This window comes from Nesoenas mayeri (assembly GCF_963082525.1).
Source record: "Nesoenas mayeri genome assembly, chromosome: 2".
NCBI lineage: Eukaryota > Metazoa > Chordata > Aves > Columbiformes > Columbidae > Nesoenas > Nesoenas mayeri.
This window is the reverse complement of record NC_137543.1, coordinates 125,161,804-125,180,169: the sequence shown is the minus strand read 5'-3', so window position 1 is coordinate 125,180,169 and position 18,366 is coordinate 125,161,804. Positions and strand designations below refer to the sequence as shown.

Here is an 18,366-nt window from a genome sequence, read left to right as displayed (position 1 = left end):
TTCTCTGGAGACATTTAAAACCCGCCTGGACACATTCCTGTGCGATCTGCTCTGGGTGAACCTGCTTTAGCAGGTGGGTTGGAATAGATAATCTCCAGAGGTCCCTTCTAAACCAGCCGTTCTGTGTGATACCCAGCTCCCACCCCTGGCACCCTGGAGGCCTCCTCAGGCTGCACTGCACCCGCGGTCCCTGGGGGACTGGGCCAGATGCGTGGCAGCTCCCAGAGACTCTTCTCCTTGGCGCTGAGGAGAATGAGGGGGCACGGGACGCCCTGCCGATCAAAGGACGGAGTTGCCACCCTGCTGACGGTCCAGCTCCGCAGCGGCGGCGCGGCAGGGCGGGGGGAAGAGGGAACAAAACGAGGAAGGAGAAAGAGGTGGGAAAGACACGGGACCACGTGACGGGCGGGCGAACCGGAAGCGCATGCCGCGTGCGGGCCGTGACGCGGAGGCGGGCGGCGGAAGTGCGTTGTGTGTGAGTGTGTGTTTTGGTCAGGGCCGAGGCGGCGGAAGTCTCGGCGGCGGGGCTGGGTGAGGCACGCGCTGCGCCCCCGCCCCCACCCCCCTCCCGCGCCCCGCCGGGCTGAGCCGCCTCCCCTCCCCCTCCTCCGCCCGCCCTGCCCCGGCTCGCCCGCCAGCCCCGCCGGACGGACAGACGCCGCTGCGCCGCCGCCCGCTTCCCCCGGCTCCGCGTCCTCCCCCTCTCCCGCTCGCGGCCGCTGCGGCCCGGCCAGGTGAGGGGGCGGTGGCGGGTGAGGGGCTGCGCTCGCGGGACGGCGGGTCTCCAGGTGTGTGGGAGGGGGGCGTCTGTTGTTCGGGCTTCTGCCGGCCGCCGCCTCCCCGGGAGCCGCCGCCGGGCCCTGCGGGAAGCCTGGGCCTCGGTGCGAGCTGCTGAGGTGGGCAGCCCGCCGTGCGGGGAGGAGAGGCTGGGCTCTCCCTTTCCGTCTCAAAATGGCGCCCCCGATTTTCTCACTTCCCCTTATTCCTGTGCCTGGAAGGGAGCCGCGGGGGAGGGGAGCTGGTGGCGGCGGCGGGGGTTGGAGGGCTGGGCCCGGGGCTCCAGCGAGTAGGAGAGAGCGGGGATCCTCCCCTGCTTGCGGGCTCTCCTGTAGTGCGTTATCACTGTCTGTGTCCAGTTACAAGGACAGAGTTGTTCCCTTCAAGTTGCTTGTGAGAGATTGTAGGAGAGATTGGGAGATAGGTCTCTCGCTTTCCCTTTCACTTGCGGCTGGTGGGGGAGGACGGTGAATACGGCGAGAAGTGCTCGGACAACACGTCGCCATCTGCGGTATCACGACAGGCCTAGTGCACTGGGTATGCTCTTAGTTAGAACTAGACATAAAGCTGGAGTACAGTGGAGGAGCAAACCTATGCCCTCTTATGTTTTGGAAGAAGGCTGAGTTGTGTAAGAACTATCAAAATGTTCCTAACAACAGGACCATGAAAGGTTATTCTCTCAGCTTTTTTGTTGGTTTTTACATTTTTTTTTCCCCCTACCTTATGCCTCTTTTAGAGTCTGGGAATGGAAAAGAGAGGCTGAACAGCTAACTAAGCAGCTGAAGTTAATCAGCTTCTTCCACATAACATTCAAACTAAGTAAAAAGCATGTCATATTTGGGTTTTTTTCAGTTTGGTAGTGACGTTTCAGAGTTTCAAGCAGGCTAAATTGCATGTTGGTATTGTTATTCTGTAACAAGAAATGTCAGGAAAAAGGTAGATGTTGGCCTAAGTGGGATGGCTGGACACAGTGGTAGTACATTCATCATTACTTACATTTCCTGCATGATAAACCAGTTTATCTGAAAGCAATTGGTAGTATACATCATTCATGTGAGCTTATGAGATGGTTATTATCTTTAATTGGAAGGCTATAATTTTTTTGCAGTGACTGTGTTGACTCGTTAAACTTACTGTGTCATTATGTTTCAATATAAACTGGCTTATATGTGACAAGGATTTTGATAGTTGTATGTATCACGGTCTTGAATACTGCAGTAAAATGTCACACTAACCCTGCCAAACCTGGAAGGGAATAACAGGAAAGGTTTTTTAGATACTTCTTTTTAGAACATTTAAGATAGTGCAGTGTAAAAAAAATTAAAGTAGATAATGGTTGCAACCTCACCATTGTATGATCTGTCACTGTTCATGAAGTGTGAAAAAGTTTAATAGAAAATACTACAACAGTGTGTTCATGGTAAGAAGCACTGTCATTTGCTCTGAAATATAAAAGTGGCAGAATGTTCCAATGTTAAATGTATCTTGAATTTGTGTTGTGGTCTTTGTATTTGATAATGCACTTAATCACATTCATTGTAGTAACAGTGTTAGATGTCTTAATCTCTTTAGTAGGTGGGGTTTTGTCAGTAGTGTTTGTTATTTTGATATGTCTGTGTTAACTTTCTTGTAGTTTAAAATAGGCACTGCTCTGAACACTTACACACCTATGAATTATGCCATTAAATTGGGAGTTTGTAGGTATTGGATGGGACTGTTGCTATTTTGTATGCAGACTGAAATGTAATAAAATTTGTGTGGTCATCTATTAAAATACTTGTGACTCTTTCATAAATAAAACTCACTACTAACAAAGACTATATAGCAGCGTATAAATTTCTCATCTTAAGTGCTGAGAATACCCAGCATCTGCTAAAGTACTTGGTGGGATTAACTGGAGTACTTCCTTAATAATATGCTCCAAACTTTGTTCTGACATTTCACCATGGAGCTGCTGTCCCTTTCGGGATGTTCATGAGAAGAGAGAAAGTTCCTACTTACCAGAAGGACCTATGTATTTGTAGAGCCCAAGACTTCAAAATGGGTCTTGCTTTTTAATATGTGCTGGAGTTCCCATATTAAACTCTGTTAAAGAAAATCTTGCCATCCATCTAAGAAAATTCCATAGTATTTTCCTCAGCAGTTTTTTTATATCTGTAATTCCCTTAAATAATTTCTGTACATATGTTTAAGAGCTGGGTTCTAGTCAAACAACTGCATACTTGCTTTTGTGTAGATGAATGAAAATGTCTTTTCAAGGTTTTCTTTCTTCACATGTTCCAAAGACATCAATAGATTCCAAATTTTAATTAGCATACAAAAATGGGGGCTGGGGGGGTGCACATTAGTGAACCTTTTCCTGGAGATTTTCACCAAAGCTAAGAGTAAGAAATAGATAGGGCTGCTAAGCCCTTCAAGTGAGTCTTCAAAGTTATCTTGCAAGTGATTTGTCAAAAAAAGATTTGAATTTGCAGAGTGTCTAGGGTACGGAGTGTAGTATTCCTCTTTTGTGTGGTGGTGTGTTTGTTTGGGTTTTTTTTTTTTTTTGATCCTCAAAGCTAGTGTTTTACAGATTACTTAGGGAACTGGAGGATGAATGTGACTTAGTTTGTAGTGTGCATGGGATCTGTAGCGTTGAAATACACTTTTAAATCCTTGTGAGGTTCTGTGTTCAGCACACAAATCTAAAAAAAACAGGCCAAACCCATTCTGTAATGGCTACATTAGACTGTAGTACTGCTTCTCTTCTGATTAATAAATTTTTTCACTTGTGTTTCATGTCTGTATGCTGCCATGTTGTGAGCTTACTGAACACTTTCAATACAATCTGAAACTTCAAGAGATTATGATTTCCATATACACCTATAGAAGGTGTTAGTGACTTGTTTTAATATATCCAAGTCATCTGGATGCGCTCTATCAGGTTTTGAGTCTTGTGGGGGGAGGGGCGGTTTGTGGGTGTGTGTGGTTTTGGTTTTAATCCTGAGCTGTTAAAAAACGGGTGGTATGACTGTAGTATGTTTTATTAGTAAGTTATTAGATATATAAATGTGACTATTGAATGAATGATGTCTGCAGGATGTTTCCAGGACTTGATGGCCTTCCTCACAGGTAGTGTGATTTCTTATCAGCTTGACTGCTGGTTATTTTTGTACATGGTGTCTGAGTCTTTAGAATGTTTTTTGGTAAGGGCAGAGAGGTGTTGTAAGGGTGTAAACTTTGAAGTTCTCTAATAACTGCAGCTTCTGTAGCTTGGACATCTCTAAAAATTGAATTAGGTATTTTTCTTGACAATCTGTTTCGGCTTTGAGTCCTAAAGGAGTTTTGCAAGGGGTTTTGGAAGTGACATTAATCTGAAGAACTAAAAGCTGTAAATGGCTAGTTGCAACAAATAAATATGATTAGAGTTAGATCAGTCTTACCGGTTTTTCTGTTGTGCCTCCTTTTGTTCTCAATATGGAAGACAGTAAGCAAAAATGTAGTTATAGCAAGTTACCAGTGTGGTGGATTGATTTCCTCACTGTGTGTCATCTAGAATCACTTGCTCCAAAGAGAACTAACGTACACGGTCATTGGATGTAGCCCTTATGTCTTTAGTAATGCTGCAGGGTCTAGAAAAACATGGGATGAGTTAAGATTAAAGGGATTTTCACTAGAATGCTACAGCAAACAGATGTCTTTTATTGTAAAGAAGAAATAACTTGATTGCCTTCATTGCATTTCTAAAGAAAAAGATAAACTAATGCATAACGGTATTCTGAGCTGCCTGTATTTTGGCTATGCCTTGCTGCTTTCTTGCTTGTAGTATAATTAGGAAAGATTAACAGTTGTCACTGATCCATTTTTATCCCAATTGCTCCATAACTTCTGTAGTGTATTTCAGCAGCACAGGTAGCAGGGGAGAAGTCTTGCCTGAGAACCAGTACACCATCTGCACATGAATTGGTTTTTGCTGTAAGGATGAAAGGTCTGGTATTTTTAAAATAACTGGATCCATTCCTGTATTCTAAAATATTCAACCAAAATTAATAACTCTAATATGTAGTTATCATAGTATTCATAATAAGGGTGGTGGGATATGCAGGGGCTTTTTTGCTTCATAGAAGTGTTCTTTCACCATGGTACACTTTCACATGTTTGTAAGAACATAAATCTAAAATTAGATATTTATTAGATCATGTGCAAATAAAAAAATATATTGTTTTAAGAATATCATAATAGTAAAATGGGACACAAACTCAGGACAGACAGGGATGAAGACAGTGTTGGAATATCCTACCTGGAAACAGCTAAATTATTTTGAGAGGTATTGGAAATGGAGCAACATAAGCAAATACATGTGTTAAGATGTTGAAAATATTTTTTTTCTAAAACCTATGTTCAAGTTCTTTTTACGGTGAGTGATAAAATACCTTTTTTTTTTTTTTCCCAACTGTTATGTTGGTAAAGAAATAATGCAAAGATTTCTTTCTTATGCATGGAAATTAGTTTGTAGAGGCGTATCTTAGTGGAGGATGGGATTCTGCTGGAGTGCTGGAAGCACTTTCCAGAAAAGAAAATTCTTCATTACTTGTGTTAGGTTTACAAAAGGTAGAGGTAGAAAGGAGTATGAAAGCTTAGTGTCTGAGTTAGGTATGTAGCGAACTGGAATGTTCAAGTGCCTGATACATGTGCAAAGTGGTTTGAAGTGGGAAAATTACTAAAGGCTACTGCTTAGTTTTAAAATGTAGTTGCTTTACCATGTGGAAGAAAGACCAAGAAGTCATTTTCAAGTAGTAGCTTACCTTTTTGCAATATGTGCATTAAAGCCATTTTCTGCATCAGGTGAATGTGCTCTAAACTAACTTGCTTGCGTCCTAGGTACTTGAATTGTGCACACTTGCTGGGGATACAGCTTTTGTGGAAAATAATCAACAAGGGTAAAGTTGTAGGCTGGTTTGGTTTTTATTTATCAGTAATACAGAAGCAGATGTTTTTTCTTGCTGAGAGCTGACGGTCGCTTAGAGGTGTTTCCTACGGGCTCACTGGGAATTTTATTTTGGGAAGTCGGAGGAAGGAGAATACAGAAAGTTGTGATGCTGGTCTTTCATAACAGCAATGCCTACCTGCAAGAAAGATTTAATCTCTACTGCTAAGTGTGTAAGAACATAAATTTTAGGCTCAGAAGTGATACCACTGGAGGTAAAGGCTTCCCTGTCCATATGAATAAATAATGTGATTTTTGTTTCATTTTGGTTTTTAAGGAGTTAAAAAGAAAAGTAGATAGACTAAGGAATACACTGTTCATACTTGTTCTTAATAGAGATCTCTATTGTTAACATTTATCCGCTAGGACGTGTTGGTATTGGAAATATCAATTTATCATAATCATAAATGTCCTGAGTTGGAAGGGATCCACAAGGATCATTGAGTCTAGCTTCTGTCCCTGCGTAGGACAACTTCACAGTTCACACCATGTGTCTGAGGGCATTGTCCAGTCTCTTCTTAAACACTGTCAGGCTTGGGGCTGTGACTGCCTCCTTGGGGAGCCAGTGCTCCACCACCCTCTGGGTGAGGAACCTTTTCCTAACATCCATCCTAAACCTCCCCTGTCACATCTTCCTGCCATTCCCTTGGGTTCTGTCATTGGTCACTGAAGAGAAGAGTTCGGTGCCTACCCTTCCTCCTCTCCTTATGAGGAAGCTGTAGACTGCAATGAGGTCTCCCCTTAGCCTCATCTTCTCCAGGCTGAACAAACCAAGTGAAAAGATAATTCTCTGGTGGCTTGCACAAAGTCATCCGGAATTGTTAGTGGTCAAGAAAATCCATTTTTGTACGTATAGAATGCTTTGTATTTTTGCTTCTCAAAGGGCAGTTGTCAGCTAGAAAAGGATTAGTGATTTGTGTGTCAAGATCTTCTATACTTTTATTTAAGGAAATTGCATTTGATATACATGATAGAATTTAATTGATACTTGCAAAGAACTTGATGTGGTGATTGAGTTTTCACTATTTGCTCAAGTTTTTAGCACACTTCAGTGGTGCTGACTTCAGAATATTGCTTAACATTAGCAAAACTATGAGAAAAAATACTATTTCTTCTCATGTGATTTTTTACTAATAATGTGACAGAATCACAGACTGTCTGTTATACTTCAGCCTTGATATGTTAAGAAAGAAAAGCCTGAAGTCTTGGAAGAAGAAACATTATTGGATATTAACGTCCTAATTTGAAGCTTTAATGGGAGGACTAGGTATTGAAGAAGATAACTGGTTCATTTGTCATTGATTTTGTCTGTAGCTGACATCTTAACAGTGATCTTGGCTGTGCTCTGGACTGTTGACTTCAATAAATATTAGGACAAGTTATATATAATCCATGTTGCATGGGTGAATTAGATTTTTGTAACTTGGTTTGTAAATCTAATACTGTCCATTGTCTTTTCATAAACAGGTTGTTACTGGCAGAGGCACGACTGAGATCTGAATCCTGGAACTTGTTTTCGAGAGCGTGAAACAAAGGACTTCTTTCTAATTTGGGCATGGCTAATCGAGGAGCAACAAGACCCAATGGGCCAAATGCTGGAAATAAAATTTGCCAGTTCAAACTAGTACTTTTAGGAGAGTCTGCAGTTGGAAAATCTAGTTTGGTGCTTCGTTTTGTAAAAGGACAGTTTCATGAGTTTCAAGAAAGTACGATTGGAGGTAAGAAAGTTTTCCTGTTGATTTGTTTTACTTTATCTTGTCCTTGCCTATGACAACCTTGAATATAACGGAACTTCTAGAATGAGTCATTGACAGCAAGAATCAAATCTGAGAACTATAACTTTCTAAGCTAAAAGTTGTAGTTGGCACAAGGCAGTAGCAAGCATCCATGTCAAGTAGAAAAAGCAAATGCATCCTTGAACTGCATAGTTTTGAAAACTGGGCTTTATTTTACATATTGTTTGTGGGTTGATCTGTGGTTGTTAATTGTGCTGTATGCTTAATGCATGAAACAACTGCTTAATAAGAATTAAGAACTTGCTTTTTATGAACACAAAGTGCTGCATCTTCCAAAAAAATTGTGTTGTCATTTTTGCATCCTGGTTTTGGTTTGGGAGAACTTGCTGCATTCCTGGATATTCCATTTTTAGTTAGTAATCACGTAATTTAATGTGCTGGTTTTACAGTTTGAACAGATTTTTATGCTCCCTGTCCAGCAGATTTCCTCTGTCATATTTTATGTTGAAGTTTTTTGTGCTTTGAGCTGTATTCCTCCGTAGATAAATTTAAAATTATTCTAGAACTACCTAACAGCATACACACTTAAACAAAATCTGGATTTTACGGACTGATAAATATTCTCTAGTAGTCCCTGTTGCTGCTTGCATGAATCAGTCTGTTTCATTGTAATATTTATGTGACGCTCTTTCAGTGGTGTGTCTCTCTATAGTTGGATAGTTGTTGAAATGCAAAAAAAAAAGTCTACAAAGCTTAGAAAAATAAATACAGATGGAATTTCATTGAGTCATTTTTTTTTACCCTATTGCTAGCTGTTACATGGATTTATTTTGTCTATCTGCCAGCATAAATGGAGACCCACTTTTTTCCTCCTTTAACAGTCTTACTAATGCTCGCTTTTGGCTTTGTGCATTTTATAGTGGCTTTAGTGTTTAGTGTTTAGGTGTTAGTGTGAAAGGTTTCCCTGTTATCTCCTACAGCTATGTGGTGATATGGAAAGCATTCTGAAAACATCTCTAGTGAATCAGCTTCCCAATATCAGTGTGGTTTTCAATTAAAAAACCAAACAAACCAACCACACAACACCCAAGCCTATTAAAATTAAGTGAAATGCGTTGTTCAGTTTTGATGATCTCCAATTCATTCAACCTCCTTTTTTTTTTTTTTTTCTTGTTTTAGTGTCCAGGTAGAACTAAGGAAAAGCCAAATCTCGTTACACTGTTTAAAATCTATACAAAGTTTAAGCAAAGCTTAAGTTCAAGTTCAGATATACAGAGTTTAGTGTAATCTCTTTATTAACTTGCATCTCTTCTATATAAAATAGAAACAAGGTAATGCCATATAATACAGCTGAGAGATGCTAAATGCAGCAATGTGGAGATTCAGAAAAAGATATCTATCTAGAAAGCTGTCTAACTCTGTAGCTTGTAGTTACCTAAGGCATAATTTTCTTTGTATGCAGAATTTTAACAGAGAGGCTTATGTGCATTGTGAATCTGAATAAAAACACTTGAAAGAGTGTGCAGTTAAAGGCAGACAAGTTGGATGGTGATGGTGTGTTTTTGCCACTCCAGACTAGTGTAGCAGTGCCTGTTAGTTGCTTAAGACAAAAGTATGACTGTTAATAGGCTTTCAGATAATTAGCACAGCTGATTAATAGTCAATTTACTATAGCCTTGCAAGATAGAAGAAAGTTACCTTGTTTGCAGAAATAAGCTGGCATTTTGTGGTGTTTGAAATGCTCCTTTCAAAAAACCATAAGAATATCATTGAATAAAACCTATGTTTTAGTTATCTTCCTGAGTGCATCCCTTTGTTTATGGAGTGTAGGTACATTCTTCCATCTAGGAGAATAATGTCTGTGAGAACTTCAAATTCCACTTGCTTAACATCTTTTTTCTGCCTTGGAGAAATATAATACTGAGCTGGTTCTGAGGAGGAAACCCTTAGTCTGATGCAGGTTGTACATAGCGTTTTTTTTTCTTTTTTATTTTGGTTCTGGGCTGCTTACGGAGCTACCAAAAGAAGCCTGTTTTGCCAGTGCTTGGATACTTAGCATTTAGAGAGATTAATGGTGATTTAACATTGGAACATCAAAGCCTTTACCTTCTCCAACCTGCCTGCTCATCTGTGATGGATGCTAATACCCTTGAAGCAGGAACACCTGACCACTTAACTAGTCAGCTTCTATATGTTAGTTACAGTGTCCTTTATAAAGCAAGATTGACTTGCTTTTGGTTTACTGTAATGAGTTGGAAGTTGCAGCACTCTTGGAATGATTCATAAGCTGTGCATGGAGTATGTGGAACTGGGTGACATCTCAGGTATGCAAGGGTTATGGGTCATTGCCTCTTCAGACATTTGATTTAAATCAGTCACAATCTGTCAGTGTGCTTAGTGATGAGAGTCTCCAGTTCAGCCAAGTAGGGGGTTTCATTCAGCATTTCATCAAGCAGAAGGTCTTAATTTTTTTGTTGTTGTTTGTGGAAGAAGCAAGGGCAAGCAAGTCCACAGTATTTCACTGAACGTCTGTCATGACTGGAAAAACAACTGCAAGCATTTATGCTGGATTGCTCAAGCTTTCTTCTGAATTCTTGGAATTGTTGTTTTCTGCTGTGTATATATTATAAGTGGGCAAACAACATGACTATAAAGCAGGTAATCAAGACAGCTTGTCAGACAACTGTAATCATTGTGTGCTTATTTTTAAACTTCAAAAGCTAAGGTAGAATAGATGACGGAGTTAAAACTCAAAGGGTTAGGAGAACTCAGTAGAAGGAAATCTTGTTTTTTAGTGCTTTGGTGTTTTTTTTGTGGGGTGTGTGTGGTTTTGGGTTTTGGTGGTTGGTTGTTGGTTTTGGTTTTTTTGTTTGGTGTTTTGTTGTTGGTTTGGGGTTTTTTGGCTTGGTTGTTTGGTTTTGTTTGGTTTTTGTCGTCTTGTTCCTGGTTTTTACCCCAATAAATTCTTGACATTCTAGCTCAGTTTTGTAATATGTGTTTCTATATTGTGTGGGTGCTCACCTCTTTATTTCTAATATGTACCATTACCTGAATGGACAATCTTTATTAGCATTAACTGTTTGAAGACTTGGAATAAGTTACTTGCTGTTTTCTGTAATTATAAGGCCATTATTTATGGTCATGCATTGAGCTGTAGTGGGAATGGATGCCATTTCCCCTGAAACTGCAGGCTGTCAAATTTATGCTGAAATTCTGGTTATTGCTTGCAAAGTCAAAAACATGGCTGCTATAAGAACAAGAACTTTTGAGAAGTGATTCTTTCTTCCATACCCATTAGCTAAGGTGGAGCTGTCAGGAGCTGAAAATCAAAGCTTTCAGTTACTATTCAAGTGATGTAAATTTGTAGAACTGTAAAAATCTGAACTGTTGGATTATAGCATGATGGGATGCTGTTAACTGGTACTGTGTATAGTTTGTTGAAGCAGGATTAAATGTATCTAGAAGGCTTGTACTAACTCAGATTCACTATTGCAAAAAGTTATTGCTTTCTTATTTGTTTAGCTTGAGGAAAGGCTGGCTGTTTAACTGTTCTGTGTTGATCAGAGTTACGGTTTGTCAGCTAATGCTTGCTTCAAACCTGCTATATTCTAATAATAGGCTGGAATTGTTCAAAGAAATTATATTTGCATCTTTATGAACATAATTTTATATTAATATAGAGGTATAAGCAGACTTCTGATTTCAGCACCTCTATATCTTTTGTAGCTGCTTTTCTGACCCAGACTGTATGTCTTGACGATACAACGGTAAAATTTGAGATTTGGGATACAGCTGGGCAAGAGCGGTACCACAGTTTAGCACCCATGTACTACAGAGGAGCACAAGCAGCTATAGTGGTATATGACATTACAAATGAGGTAAGTACTGTATTAAGGAGGCACAAGGGGGATTTGGAAGCTAGCAGTCTTGAACTGATCTTTCCTTGATTTTTCTGACTAACTTGTGTGAATCAATTCAGCATTTCATAGAACGGTTTGGGTTGGAATGGACCTTTAAAAGTCATTTAGTCCAATCCCTTCCTGCTGTGGGCAGGGACATCTTCAACTATATCGGGCTACTTATTTCATATTTAGCTATGTAATGTTATATTGTGTCTGTAAACTTTTCTTGCCAAAAGACCATTTCTCATTTTTTGAGGGGTTTGGTGTTTGGTTTTTTTTGGTTGGTTGTTGTTGTGTGGTGTGGGGTTTTTTTGGTTTGGTTTTGTTTTAAAGAAAAGGGCAAATCCCATTGTAGAAGTGTTTCAAACCCACCTTTAAATCAGTTCACCAGAACTGAGCTGTTAAGCTCACCACATTGTTTATGACAGTTTATTTCTGATAGTGAAGGACATTATTTTAATACTGTATTATTGCAAGGTGAGGACTGGAAAGGACACAAGCCATTGATACCAAAACCTGAGATTATTTGATTTCTTTTTCTTTAACTTAAAACAGATAAGCACCACTTTCTTTGATAAAATGAGACTTAAGACCCGAAAACCCAGAAACCCTGTACCATAATGAACAGTTCTCAGTAATTAGAAAATGTTTTGAGACTATTTCAATATAGCTGCTCATAAATATTATTCTTCTAGAGGAGAAATTAAAATTCCCTTTTTTTTCTCTGAGCCACTTCTCTTTCCTTACTTTGTCTACATAAAGATCTTCCTATCTTTACTTACTTTTTCAGCATTATCCCAACTAAGCACATTTGAGAACTAAGGTAGGAATGTTTCATTTTAAAAGCTCAGTTGGCAAGTTGGAGTGTGCCTTTGGACAAAGGTAGCAGCCTTGCATTGGCCTTTTGCCTGAAGTATAGATAACAGAGATTGGGATAATAGGTGAGTACAAAAGCATGATAAAACTCAGTTGCATCATTTTGCAATCATTAACAGGAGTCGTTTGCCAGAGCGAAAAATTGGGTCAAAGAACTTCAGCGACAAGCAAGTCCTAACATTGTAATAGCTTTAGCAGGAAACAAAGCTGATCTAGCTAACAAAAGAGCTGTGGATTTCCAGGTATGTACATAACTTCTGTTTATAAAAATAACATTTTGTTGGAATAGAAAGTAAATAAATGTAGGAGGAGCTTATATGCATAACCTAGCTGGTTGTTATAGAGGTCATGCTGTTAAATATAAACGTCAACTGAGACTAATTAAATTACACATGCTGCTGAAAAATCTATTTCTGTACAAGTGATATGTACCAATAGACTTTTTTTTGAATAATTGTTTGACTTTGAGGAATAACTAATGTATTTGCATAACTTTAAAGCTAATTGAATTCTGTTCTTTGCTGTGACCTCTCCCTGTCTTCTATCCAAAATTACCAGTAACTAGGGCTTCAACGGATGAGATAGCAGTAACTCTTGGTGCAAACCATTCTCTAACTTGTCAGCAGGAGAATTTTGAAAGCTGATTGTTTGTGCTGGACTTGCATAGGCTATACTGTTAAAGCAGTGTTTAAGTTTTAATTGTGTTTTTCATGGCATTCTTTTTTGGTTTAGTGGATAGATCTGTGTTCGCGCTGCTGTGTTTTATCTTCTAGAAAGTTTGACCAGATCATCAGAAAATAGCTTTTGAAGCAAATAAAACCTACAGCAAACTCTTGATTGATTGAATTTGAATTAAGATCGTATTAGTAATTAATTTTCTTACAGACTTAACCTGTATGTGGTGTCACTGAGTGAGATACTGCTGAGTATAGTAAATCCTTTTGTAACTATAGGAGTTAGATTATGAAGGTTAACAGTGTTTTAGGTATTTTTCTGCCAGAATTCTACAGCTTCCTTTTCTAATTTTGTACTTCCATGTCAACTATAACATAAAGCTGTTTGACAGAAAACCTTTGTGTCTTGTGAAAAATGGTGGTATTTAACAAAAAATAAATAAGCGTGTGTAGTCAAAAACTTAATCAAATTTAATTACCACAGTAGAACTACCTTTTATCCGTACAATTACAATCTTAATATTTTTCAAATGTTTTCGGTTTTTGTTTGTGTGGATTTGTGGGCTCCTGGCAGGTTTGACATCCTTTTTCCTTGCAAAGCACATTTTAGATTTCTGGTTATTTGTTAGTGTTCTATTTCAGATATAGTCACCTAGATCTTAGCTGATGTCAGTCAAATGAATATAGTATGCTGTAGATTTTTTTTCATCACAGGTGTTCTGTAGTTTGGCTTTTTACAGATTTCCTATTGAATGCAAAGGCAGTTACATAATCATAAGAACGTGGGGATTCTCAGATGAACTGGCTAACAGGAAGTGCCGAAACTAGAAAACTTTTTATAGATAGTGTATTTCAGATCAAAATTCAGACTGAAAATGGAGATAATGTGATAGGATAGTAAATACTGCTTATTTGTTGGTGAATTTCTCTCAGGATAATGAAACTGTTCTGATCCATCTTCCTCAATGGTTGAAAGATTCAAGATCACAAACTGCCTCTTTCCAGGGTAATAATAGACTTTCTGGAGATTATTTGTTCTTGCTGTCACAGATCAGGGATGTCTTTTTAAGAAATATTTTTATTTATTATTTAGTTTTGCCTGAGATTTTTCCATCCGGATGTTTTTAAGATGAGTAGTGATTTTTAAGATTGCATTCCTGGATGTTTAACTGCTGATGGAATTGTAACTTCTTCATAGCTGATGAATAACACATTGTCAGATGAGTGTTCCAGCAAACTTTCAAAATGGTATAGAAATTGTTCCTTAGTAGCCATAAAAGTACAATGTGTAAAGATTGTGTTTTGGATTTTGATTTAGTTGTTTGTTTGCTTTTTTTAAATGAAGTAATGCATTCTTATTTTAACTTTCAGGAAGCACAGGCTTATGCAGATGACAACAGCTTGTTGTTCATGGAGACTTCTGCCAAGACATCTATGAATGTAAATGAAATATTCATGGCAATTGGTGAGTTTATGAACAAATGGAGAATTTAAGGGAATTGTTTTAATGAGATATGTACCACCATAGTCTTCCTAACTCAGGACCTTTGTTTTTCACTGAAATCATTTCTGGTGCTGAAACTTCCGTAGGCACTTTCATATCCTTTTTGATGTTCAGAAGTGAGATAAACTTACTTGAAGCACAGTTGCACAGGTTTTATGTCAAGTACCAAAACACTTGGATTAACTTGGAATAGCTAAGCTAAGTTACCTTTGAATTCTATCAGCAAGTTCTGTGTACATGTTTTGACTCCATGATGAAAATTGTTACTGCTTCAAATTCAAGCAAAATTAAGCTTTAGTTGTTATATTAAAAAGCCTTTTCCGTGGTAGGTAACAATTATAGGTAACGTGGTAGGTAACATTATAGGTAACAATTAAAAGCTTTACACAGCTTTTCTTGATTGTAAGATATACTTGGCATTTGTTAAGCAAGTCAGTGTAAGAACGGAAGTGTATAAAACTGTGCCTTTTGATGATATGTTTTTTTTTTTCAATGGATTCTGCACTACCTTAGGTGCAGAGCCTGGAATAATCTACCTTTATTGAGATGGTGGTAATTGAAGCTGAAAACATTTCAAAATGGGAGAATAATAATGGATTTACTTAAAAAAAAAAAAAGTCAAGTGTTCATTTTACTCTAATCAAAATATTTCCTAATAACACATTTGTGATAAACTTGTTCAAATTCCAAATGCAGCTATCCAAAAGTTGTGCCAAAGATAACAATATGTGTGCTTAAATTCAGTATCCAAGTGTAAGTAAAGGATACTTCATGTGAAAAGTGCATTTACTAACATATTTTTAGCCCTAACATAATCTTAGGCATTTCTCTAAAGATGTTAACATGTAATAATCAACATAAATTACTAAGAAATTTTCTGAATTACATTGTTAGACAAAAAATTGTATTTCATTGTCAATAAAACATTGAAAGTGGAGGAAAAAGAAAGCATGCATTTTTAGATTGGTTACCAGCCTATTTAGTAATAACCTTAATGACACTAGTGGCTCTGCTACTGGGGAATAATAATGTATAGTGTCAAATAACCTTATTAATTCTGTTTCATATTTTACACTACAGTTACCTCTGTATCCCACTTTTTGTGGAAAAATGGCATTGCTATCAAAATTAAATATTTCTAAAGAGCTCTTAATCTGCTTTTCAAGTCAGTAAAGCAGAAGGTAATTTGTGGTGTGGTTCAAACTTCCAGCAGATGCAAATTAAATCATCACTATAGCAACACTTTATAAGAAGTACTTGCTTCATATTAACTATAAATACTTGGGGAAAAAAACATAACTCTATGAATGGAAAGTATATTTTTCTCATAAATGATCAAGATAGGCCTGTATTTAATCATACAGCTCAATTACACTGCTCTAGTGAAATTTTAAAATAATTTTGTTTAAAGGTGCAGTGTGCATCTTTTTTTAAAAAAAGAAAAATCCCCAAATCTGATTTTTTTTCTTTTTTTTATTTCAACAATAATTATTGTCTGTCCATATTTCAATGAAGTATACAAAGTAAATTTGAGAAAATAATGCACAATTAGTACCTGGGTATTTTGTCTTCAAGGTTGGTTGTCAATTCTTTTACATCAGTGGGTGAAATTCATCTTTTGTCGGTGCATGAGAAAAAGATCTCTGCAGCAACGGACCCTGAAAAGAAATCTTGAGAAGAATACAAGTATTGCATGGAATTTGAAACAGCCTTTTGCGCAACATGGATTCAGTTCTCAGGACCATGTGTAAACCTTAAAAAAAGGGAGAAAATGAAAAATGAGCACATGGACAGAACTGAGGGATGCATGCTACAACTGCTTGTTAACTGGCTGCTTTAGAGCTCATTCAGAACTTCCAATTACATTCTGGAACTGTAAATTAACCTGAGTTTATCTAGAATCCAAAATGCCAGTGCTCTGAGGGCATTTTTCTACTGGTGCTTTGTCCCTTTGTACTGTCTCAAAAGCTTAGTACTACGTGAACTCTTGGATTCTGTCACAGAATTGTAGAACAGCTCAAGTTAGAACGTACCTCAAAAGATCATCCGGTCCAGCCTTCTGTGGGAAAGGGTGCCTAGGTGAGATTACCTAGCACCCTGGGGTTATTTAACACCGCAACACATCTTGGTGTTTACTGTGCTGGTGCTCTGGTAGTAATACTTGCATTTTGCTCCTTTTAGGAAAAGTTGTTCTTTAAAAAGCTGGCCAAAGTAGTTACTTTGGAGTCAAAGCATGCGGCTGAACTGTAGAACAGGGATGGTTGTTGGATCCTGGTAATATGGGCAAGACAGCCTCACTGAAGTTTTTTTTTATGTGGGACTTAGCAATCTTCTGATGGACAGAAAGTTAGGAGGAGCTGCTGCTCAGAAGAGTAGCATTTGTCACCGAGGAGCTACCCTGGAGCTACAAGGACAACAAAGAAATTATCACAGTCAATTGACTCATTAAGAGCTGGAGAGAAGAGGCAGCTTGAAAAAAAAGAGGAGAGACTTGATCTAGTGCTGAGGGCCATTTTATGTGTTGTATGCAAATACTTTGCCTAGGTAGATGGGCAGTAGTTAGGCCCATTTTTGTCTCCATTTTGTGCCTTTTCATTATTTCTGTATTTTTTGGCACTAACATCGTGATCTTAAAGCCTGTTCTGTGTAGGTGAATTCCCACAAGAGCTGTCATCTGCTGACATAGCATAACTGTGCAGATAAATTGTACTGCTCAGGTTACTAATGTATTTCACTCTTGACAATCATAGATAAGGTAGTTAATCATTAAGTAGTTAAGTGTCTTAACTTCTTTTATTACCAACACACTGAATCAAATAAGATTTTATAGTGATTATATTGATATGCTTATGGAGTAATAAAATGTTGACTGTTTGCACTAAGATCAAATAATTTCAGTACATGAACTCAGTTTTAACTCTTTTTCTTATTGATTTTATAGCAAAAAAATTGCCCAAGAGTGAACCACAGAGTGCAGGAGCCAACTCTGCCAGAGGAAGAGGAGTAGACCTTACTGAACCCACGCAACCACCCAAGAGTCAATGTTGTAGTAACTAAAACATCAGTTGCTTTAAACTGTTCTGAATATTCTTCTGCTTCCTAACTGTTAATAACCATGGAATTGGAGTGCTTAACCTGGCCCTGTACAGCTTCCAAACAGCGAAGAGACTTACAATAATAGTCAAGTTCATGATACAGAGTTTTCTTTTGACCTAAAATTTTAACATGCATGTATCCACCACTGGCTGTAATGTTTCAGTAGTAGAGGGGAGATGGAAGCAGAATAAACTTCCTTCAGTTCAAAGGTTTTAAAAATCACTTGCCATTAGGGGTGTAGGAGAACTACTTTCCATGGACCTAATTGGCCAGTTCCTGTAGCCTCAATACTGATTACTGTTATAATAAATAGGATTGGGACTTTTCTTAATTCTCAGTTGTGCTTTAAAACTTTTTTAGAAACAGGGTCTAAAAATTACTTAAACTTATTCACAGTATTGATGCAACCAGTTGTTTCTGCAGGTATATACTGTTTAGTTATACATTCCATAGTTTAATAATTTAATTACAAATAATACTTGCATTAACAATTCTGAGAACCCTATGCTTGCAGGAAAGTGGAGTTTTAGTTGGTACGCTGTATGTAAATTGTATCAACCCAGTTATCTAAAGGAATTAGTGATAAATCAAGTTTAACTTAATTTCTAATCTGTTCAGAGGGTACAGCCCAGTAAATTCAACTTTATGACTTAATTTTTTTTCCCCTCTACAAACTGTAAGAGCTCTTCAAGTAAAACCACAACAAACTCGGTGTCTGTGACTTCTTTCTTGATTTTGATCATTGCTGGCCATTACAGTTTTATGGGTTTTTTTCCTCTAAGGAAAAAAAATAGTGCACTAACGATTATGTACATCCAACTTGATTTTAAATTTG

General features: G+C 38.0%; 1 protein-coding gene across 3 annotated transcripts; it reads left to right on the top strand.

The window, feature by feature from the left end:
• The first annotated feature begins 493 nt into the window (after window positions 1-493).
• RAB5A (RAB5A, member RAS oncogene family) lies at window positions 494-18,243 on the top strand. 3 transcript variants are annotated; one of them, XM_080338530.1, is made up of 6 exons: window positions 494-752; window positions 7,211-7,461; window positions 11,206-11,357; window positions 12,377-12,499; window positions 14,303-14,396; window positions 17,377-18,243. In XM_080338530.1, exons 2-6 carry the CDS (start codon window positions 7,299-7,301, stop codon window positions 17,490-17,492), a joined length of 648 nt encoding a protein of 215 aa, XP_080194656.1. In that variant the 5' UTR covers window positions 494-752; window positions 7,211-7,298; the 3' UTR covers window positions 17,493-18,243. The 3 variants fall into 3 exon arrangements, with proteins under 3 accessions (XP_080194656.1, XP_080194654.1, XP_080194655.1); XM_080338528.1 differs by having other exon boundaries at window positions 495-734; XM_080338529.1 differs by lacking the exon at window positions 494-752 and adding an exon at window positions 1,059-1,314.
• Window positions 18,244-18,366: the final 123 nt, after the last annotated feature.